The sequence below is a fragment of the Fulmarus glacialis genome, unplaced genomic scaffold (assembly GCF_000690835.1).
Source record: "Fulmarus glacialis isolate BGI_N327 unplaced genomic scaffold, ASM69083v1 scaffold5569, whole genome shotgun sequence".
NCBI lineage: Eukaryota > Metazoa > Chordata > Aves > Procellariiformes > Procellariidae > Fulmarus > Fulmarus glacialis.
In genome coordinates this window covers 10,983-19,986 of record NW_009232487.1, presented here as the reverse complement: position 1 = coordinate 19,986, position 9,004 = coordinate 10,983, and the positions used below count along the sequence as shown (strand labels likewise).

The following is a 9,004-nucleotide window of genomic DNA, read 5'->3' as shown; positions in this document are numbered from 1 at the left end:
GGGAAACAGCAAGGTTAATACTATGAAAAGACTACTGGATTCTTATGGTGCAATAAACACAAATTATACTACTAAGGATTTTTTTGTTGTCAAGAAAACTGCAAGTAAAATTTGGAATTAGAAGAGAAACTCATGTTCTTTGTCTGTCTCATGGCCATCACTTTTTAAAGCCCATCAAAACTCATTCTGAGTCTACTACCTGATATGATAAAATTATAGCTTGGGAAAGACCGTAAGCAAGCTGCTGATACAAGACTTGGGGCCTGAAATTCCTTACACTATCCTGGTGCTAGAAGACCCCAGGAACTCGAAGGTTATTTTCATTCTGATGCTGAAATGCAGCAGGAGAAGGATGCTGAAGTAATGCTACTTGTTACCATCAGCATTTTACAGTAACTTAGTTAACTCATTTTGTAAATATATAAGGGTATTAATTTAAGTTTTTCAACTTTATCCATCCTGCAGGAAGAAAAAAGATGGAATACTATCAAAGCTCAATACTAAGGATAAAGCTAGCAAACATTTGATAGATTTAGTATCAGTCACATAAAAGTCAACCGGTTCTCACGAGCAGACCACTACTTCATGGCATAGGAAAACATTTTGCTTAAAAATATCAGTCCCTTGGGAATTCCCATCTTCACAACTACTGTTGTGAAACTACTGTTTACAAAAATTAACTGCTGCTTCAAGATTTGAGCCCCCAATGGATGCTGTACTCTATCAGAGGAAATGTTTCTAGGTTTCACTAATAGCTGCTGAAATTGGAGATTATCAGATGCATTGCACAAAATCTCCTGCAGACAAATCCACAGAGTAGCAATGGGGGAAAAGTTTGTTCTGTCAGAAAGAGTCAAGAACTACTGCCAACACCTTTCAACAAAACATTCATGAGGTAAGATTAATGGAGTTGATATATTAAGAGCCCATCTGGTCTGATATTAACCTGGCACTAAGGGAAAAGATAGATGACATTCTGAGGCATGTATTGGATATGTTCCTCCTCATCCCACTTCCTTAAAATCAGCAAAGAAGGAAAGGCATGACATACCCTGCACCTCTTACAGCATTTTCAATCAAAATAGGCGTAGAATATTTTAACATTCTTACCATGAGATTCCAGTCCAGCTCCCTGTGCCAGGCCGTTATCATAAGACTGAAGAAAAAAACCCCACAAACCAGTTACTTTAGAACCACATCACCTTCACAGACATTGCAATTTCTCAGTTTACTAGCAAAATTATCACCAGACCATAATCACCATTTAACCTGATTAAATTCTGAACTTACGCCTCAAAAAGCTCTTGGCATAAAACAGTTAACAAGTCAGCTTTGTTTCAATGCAGGCAGCTTTTATGACTTTCATGGAGTTCATTTTAGTTGTGACGTATGTTAAAAGTCTGAAAATGGGTAAACGTGTCTTTGCCAAAAAGGGAAAGCATGTGATGCAGATAACCATAAAAGAAAAAGAAAAAAAAAAACCCAAATGCTTTTTTTGTCTTTATAAAAAGAGAAAATGGATATGTAATTCCAAACAAAATTAAATGGATAAATTACATCTGTCTCTAACCCAAAAGCTGGTTAACATACAAAAAGGCAAAATGCAAGGTAATACTGTGTGTAAAGTACTGAAGTACAAGAAATGCTTTAGTAAGAAGCAAGAACATCAGGCTTTAAAAAAAATGAAGATGGGGGGGAACCAGAAGCAGTAACGTAATAAAACATACTATTGGACTAAACTTAACCTGCCCTATAAAATATTACCGTTAAAAAATACTTCAACAATGCTGAAAAATCACTTTGTTAAGTGAAAGAAAAAGGAGAAACTTGAGTCTGACGAACAAAGCACCAAGAATATTATAGTACAGGTCTGTCAGGAGCAATTTAGGAGCAGATGATATTGTGTATGTAGGAACAACAACCTTTCTTCCCCAAAAATTCATTAAATCATTTTGCATTATAAGAAACAAGAGATCACAGTAAGTTATTAATAAAATGGAAAATGTTTATTTTACCAGAGTTCATAGAATACTTAATAAATTATCACTGGACAAATACTAAACTGTTTAGTAGGAACAAAAATGAAGTTTAACTGTTGGAAGCTAAATTACACAGGTCCTACATCTTCTACGTTAACTGCCCAATTAATGATTCGTTCAATATCTGATCAGACAGTTAGAAAGCAATTTTAGCTTCTTCCCGCTCCCCCACCCTCCCCCCGCTGCCCGGTGCTGACTATGAATTTCTCATGTTTTCTCCAAAACATTTAACAGTGGTTAGGAGACACAGCACACCTAGACAGACCACTAATGACTCCCATAGTCCTAACCAAAGAACGGCTACAGGAGCTAGCAGGTCTTTAGGAATGACCTAAGGATTATTTTGTAGATCTGTTTTTAAAGCTGACACTGAGAAGAAAAAAGTAAAGAGAAGCAGACACAGAAGCTACATTAAAACTATATTCCTTGGTTTTTGAGTTGTTGCTGCAAGTTGAAGCAACTAAAAAGACTACCATCTGATACATACACTTCAAGCTGCAGCTTGATACTCTAAAGTTTGAATCAGTCCATTTTAAGTAATCCCTATGAACATCTGAATGTTAAAACACACAGTGTAAACTCTTAGCACTGCCTTTTGAGAATGCAATGCAAATGTGCTACCACACTCCACAGACCCATTAATTGCTAAGCAGAGGCAAGCTGATTAGCAAAGCTATGCTGGCAAAGCTAATTAACTCTACAAACAGTAATTATAAGAGGAGGTAGTTTGCTTTATGTATGACAAAGTAATTAGCTCTGGAGAAAAGCTGTTAAGTGTGCATCCCAGACAGTGTACTATGTTGGGCTGTAAAATTAGCTTGAAATTTTAACAGACAATAGTTGACCTTTGGCTGACTGGTGGCTATTTATTTACAGAGAGCAGCTGCTCTTTGGGGACTTGTGTACATTAAAGAACTACGGAAATATTTTTGTTTCTTTGTCCTTTTGAAAAGACCCAGGAAATTATATGCAAAAGAGGCTCTAGGTTACTGCAACATGAAAACTGCATAATTAAATACTATCCTCAGGAACTGTGTAAATCCTGTTGGGTACAATCTTTGCTTCACAGTCTAGAAGTTTCACAACCAGCTTAACTGTATCAACAGACTCATATACCTGCATTTCAAGAGGACTCTACTATACTAGAAGACGCATACTTAAAGCTTCTTGCAATATCTCTACTTAAAAAAACAAATTTGCAGTAAACCAAGCAATGTTGCAAAAAGCGGTATTTTAGAGTCTGTGGAAGTCATTCAAAATTTCAGCATCTTAGTGTCTGTTGTTTTTTGATTAGTGATATATCTGACTTTTGAATGTGAAAGTCTATGCTGATAAAAATTGTATGATTGGAACCTGACTATTTTATTGAAAAAAAACCTGATCCAGAATTATTTTTATGATCAGTATTGTATAAACACTTTTTAGTCCAGTGATAACAAGAGGGCTATCCATTCTGTATGAAGATTCAATTCTTTTTAACAGTTACGTTCCTGAATAAAGCAGCACCATTGTTTCATGTTACAGTCTTCTGTGTTCTAACTACACAAACCCCCTCCCTCCTTCAGCTGTATTGAATTATATGTCACAATTCTTATATTGCCTCACTAAAGTAAATAAATTCCAAAGAATAAGCTAAAAAAATCCAGAAGCTTATTACAAAGATTACCGTGTTTAACCAGTCATGTTATTCTCCATCCAGATTAGTTGCACTTCATCTGTATGCCAATTTGAATAATTGAAAAACAGTTTGTGAACTATCACTTGTTTCATCTATGTGCAAATGATGTCATATGATAGTGAAAACCATACCTTTCTGTCACAGCAGTTTATTACTGAGCAATGCAATCTCTTTTATTTTATAATTAATGGAAGTACCAGAATGAGGTAACATTGTAGCAAAACATTAATAAGCATTTGCAAGAGAGTCTACAGCAATATTCACTGTATAGTTACTCACATAAGGAATAACAGATGAAGTAATCTCAAATAGAATTTACTTTGAATTGTAATATATGTAAGTTATTTTTAGCACCATCTACAAAATCTTAACAGGAGAAATCAAGCTAACATTCTTGGATAGCACATTTCACATTCATTGTATTTAAGAAATATACTTTAAGAACACTTGGTTCACGTGATAGCTAATTGAATTGGAATACATCTCAAGGAGGGTCGTGGAAAGAGACGAATGAGAGGAAGGAACAACCACCACTATGAAATGATTTTCACAAAGGGCTACTCCCTGAACATTTGAGACTTCTTCAGACACATCTTCAACTCTACGATGTGACGAAGCAGGATGCAAAGATTTTGTGTATCTGCCTAGAAGTCCCAGACACTTTGCAACCAAGTTGGTCCATTGAAATACTGGTCTGACCAAACTGCACACCCAGAAAACCCAGACAAAACTGTGTACGTGCGCATACCAACGCTTTTAAAAAAAAAGTCGTACTGAACACAGTGTATCTACCACAGTCAATCTACCAATTCAACAGTAAACCTGGACAAAAAGATAGCATCTCTTGTTACACATTAGCACACGCTAAGATGACTGCTGCCTACAGAACACTGCTTACAGGATCTCTAAGTTACTCTCTGAGCTAGCCAGGAAAAGACACAGTCTTCATGATAAGCCACAGCATCTTCTGGACTTCAACCATGCCCAGACTCCAGTTTTACTTCACTGGTCAACTGAAGTATTACTACGAGCCCTTCCAAGAGGTCTTGTTCTGTTTTGGTTTTTTTTTTTTTTTAAAGTGGTGTCAGTTTTCCCAGTAGGAACGTTAACAATTGGAATTTGCAAGTACAAGGATTAATGCTAAGGCTCTAGAAGCAAACTATAAATTTGGTTCAAGATCACGGTAGACAGTAAATGTCCAGTGCCATTTCAAAGCTCCAAACTTTCAAAAAATCTCCACTTGCCTGCTTTACCAATGGCCTCATATGATGCTCTCTAGTTCTTCTCTTAGAAAGAAATAATTGCTCCCTGCTCACTTCATCTTTTCAGTGCTACTTATTACTTTACACACCTCTGTCACGCTCCATTTAATCATCTCATTTCCAGAATGAAATGTCTTAGTATGTTAAATGCTCCTTTTACACAAGCTGGTTCATACCTCTGATAATTCAACTCAACTTTCTTTGTACCCTTCCTAGTTTCACCGTATCTTTTGGGACCAAAACTGCACTCAAGTGTATAAAATGCTAACTAAGAGTTGATGTGATGTATAGAACACCACAATGAGGATTTTGCTCTTAGGTTTTGTTCTCTATTCTTTCTCAGTATTTGATTCTCCTATTGTATCTCTGCTAAGCTATCTAATTAAAGGCTAATCTCAATAAACACAAAGGTCCAGTGAGGATCAGAGAGGGAAGAACCCTCCTGACCTTACCAGTGAAAAGCGAGCACCCCGACTCGGCTGCTCCCTGACTGTGAAAAGAGAATGGATAACTCATTGTCCCTGGGTGAAACCCACTGAGAGGATTCAGCAGGGACATTCTCACCCTGGAAACCCATGCTAGCTAAAGGGGGCTACTAACTACTGGGGTACAGGGGCTCTTACGGGATGCAGGGGAAGAAAATTCTGGGATTATATAGAACTTCCTATGGGGTGTTTTCTGGGGAATGCAGGGGTGTGCACAACTTATTATGGGATGGCTAGGGAAAGGACCAATGGTGAAAGGAGCCAATGGGGAGGAACAAGCAAGGGAAAACAGAGGGAGAAAGGGAATAAAAGGTGTTAGTAGAGCGTGAGCAGACTGCTGGTCCATATGCTTGTATGACTGAGCCCTGCCTTTGATCACCTTGGTAGGTCCAAGACTTATTAAATCCTATCTTTAACTATCTTCTGTGGACATGCACTAGCTATTCCGAGTGTGTGTTTATGAGAATGCTAGCAAACTTCAGGCCCAAACAGCTGGTGGGTAAGACAGGTGGTCTGAGTACCAGCAACTGGAGTGAGACCACAAATCTCAGGGGCTCATAGGCTGACCTGCCAGAAGTGGGGGAGACATGGGCTCTAGGGGACAGCTGTTGGATGGACTGTCAGCATCAAGCACAGCATCAAGGCTTTCTCTTTTTTTCCACTTCACTACCCGCCAGCGTGTAGGCTGGGGGTGGGGAAGAAGCTGGGAGGGGACATGTCAGGACAGCTGAACCCAACTGGCCAAAGGGATATTCCATATGTTGTAACTTCATGCTCAGCAATAAAACTGGGGCAGCAGAAGAAGAAGGGGTGGGGAGGAGGGAGGTGTCTTCCAAGGTGGCTGATGCTTGGAGACTGGCTGGGCATCAGTCTGCTTGTGAGAGGTAGTGAGTGACTAATTGCCTTTGCAACACTTGTTGTTTTCCTCTTTTCTTTACTTAGCTAACTGTCTTTACCTTGATCCGTAAGTTTTCCTGCTTTTGCTCTTCCTATTCTCTCCCCTGACCTGCTGAGGGGTGTTGGGGGGAGTAAGCAGAGTAGAAACATATTAAAAGGCATTAAAAGCAATGTAGGTGTGATAGTACAAACTTTTGTTCATACTCTCAATTCCAGTATGCAGGCTAATGTCATGAATGCACAACGTATGAATTAGATTGATCTTAAATTTTTTGAAAAAGAACATATGAAGAAAATTATGTTCTCAACCGGTCTATGGCAGTGTGCCACAAAGCTTCTTGTGATGTACAGTAAGAAATGCTTATGCATCTACCTACCTCCTTAAAAAATAAACAAAAAATAAAACCCAATTTGGTCTGAGGCAGGAGATTACGTCTTTTTTCAACTTGTTTCTCACTTAAATTTTACAATCTCACTGCTGGCAGCAATTATTAAAACACACTGGCTTACAACAGAAGTTATATGTCATAAATTTGGCTCTTTTTTGTGGACCAGAAGAGTTTACTATGTATGTTTACTCACATTCAGGGAACTGTAGTTTTAAAGTCTACCCAGATTTTTGAAAAACATTTATTTTAATCTTGGAAAATGAAATTCAATTAAACTAATGAAAGCAGCATGAAAAAAACCTGAAAACTCTTTCGTTCCAACCAAACATGAAGACAGCTTGCACAGACACAGAAAAAAATGCGTATATACTAATATTTTCCTTCATTCCAAATATCTAAATAATGAAGTGCATGACTGAAAATGCTTATTAAGCTTGAACTGATGTCAATAATTAGTTTTTCCTTTGATTCTGTATATCATTTCAAAAGCAGGACTACAGCTCATTGAAATGTGAGAATTTTATTGATGCAGTGCTTTATTTATGCACTTTTTCTAAGTTACAGGAACATCAGGCCCCAGTTTTCAAAAACTTGCTTTCAATTTTAAATTGAGTTTTAAAGAAAAAAGATCAGATTTAGTTTGCAATTTAATTTGTCTTGCTAGTACAATGAAAGTAAAGATTACAATGAAAGTAAAGATGCAGAACACCAATGTACTTTTTCATTTTTAACTCATTAAAGCAGAAACAGAAAAGAAAGAAATTACAATAATATTTCAATTTGGACAGAGAGATTTTTAGTCATAGTTAAGAAATAAAGCTTGTAACTTTAAAATGTAGTAAGAAATAACACTTTGCAAATACTCACCATACTTCTTCTAATGTAGTCTATTGCTTTTTTCATATCCATGCCTGACCAGTTATCGAGCATGTAGCAGATGCAGGAAGCACAGTACACAAACCTCATATCATTCTCACTTCCTTCCAGCACTGCACAGAAACTGAAAGAAACATTTCTGTCATTATACACTGAATAGCCTGTTATATCCGAAAATATGAAAAGCAGTTCAAAGAATTGCATAATTTTTCCTTTAAAAATTAGCTACTTCTATTTACAGTATTCACACAAATATAACCCAAAGCTTGCTAGATTTTCTTTTTAGAAGATGTGATTCTAACTAAGCCAAGCAAAATGAATAGAACTACTAACATTTAGGGGCCTCGGTGACTTCATTTCCAGCAATGAAATGACACTGGTCTTTATTTATTCAAAGACATTAATGCCTACAGTCTTTCACCTATCTCAGTATATGCTGATGTATGAGTTACCATTTTAACATTTACCGTTCTAGGCAGAATTCTTTGCCCTCCCAGAAATCTTGGTAGCTCACAAGGCTTTCTTTCCTGACTGCAACTTCAGGATTGGTTTCCCATGTATGTATAAATGTAATTGTTATTACTACCATTTCTAATACAAATAGTGAAAATTACCTTCAATCCAGTTTTTTATTTCTTATGGCTACAATCTTTCCAAACTCTACAAACATTTTAAAGTTGTTGTATCTGGGTTATCTAGGTACAATCCTGTGCTCTCTGAGACCCTTAAAATGAAGGTGGATGCTGTGACTTGCTGCCTGACAAGCCTCCATTTGGTTCAAAGAGCTAGTTAGTATATTCTGATGACTTAACCATTTGCAAGAAGCCAGCACAATAGAGTATTTTAATGAGTCACCCTGACAAATCTCTTTTAAAAAAAGGAGAAAAAAAAAAAAAGTACTTCTGACTTTTAAGCACAACTGTCACCACTATGACACTCCCTCTTTGACTCTGCAATTCAAGTATGTACCCCATTATCTTCTTGCATAGAAAAGCCTCCAACATTTACTGGGAGACATTTTCATCTCTCCTAACCCCAATGGTGCCAGGTCCTGCTCTCTGCAGCTCAGATAGGGATGAACTCCATTGTTCTCTGGATACGGCACAGGACATTCTGGGAAACCAGGACGCTTCTTAACATGTGCCTGTTCTGTGGTTTACAATCTCGCCCCATCGTCGGGTGACAACTGCACCGTATGTTATCCAGATACTTCAAATCACATTCAGCTAAGGTAAGGTAGAAATTAAAATATGCACATTTATTCACATTGTAAAAAGAGACAATATAATTTCAATTTATTTAGTTAGTCAGTTAGTTTTTGTTTCTTCACACTTGTCTTTTATTAACTAAGACTAGTATACTTATACTAACACCACAA

General features: G+C 37.2%; 1 protein-coding gene across 1 annotated transcript in view; it reads right to left on the bottom strand.

The window, feature by feature from the left end:
* Nucleotides 1–1,110: 1,110 nt before the first annotated feature.
* LOC104081971 (geranylgeranyl transferase type-1 subunit beta-like) overlaps nt 1,111–9,004 on the bottom strand; it is a gene marked incomplete at both ends in the record, with an annotated part of 12,936 nt that continues 5,042 nt past the window's right edge. The window contains 2 exons of the mRNA XM_009584905.1: nt 1,111–1,156; nt 7,618–7,765. Of these exons, the coding sequence (XP_009583200.1) occupies nt 1,111–1,156; nt 7,618–7,765 (194 nt within the window). The remainder of the gene's footprint in view (nt 1,157–7,617; nt 7,766–9,004) is intronic.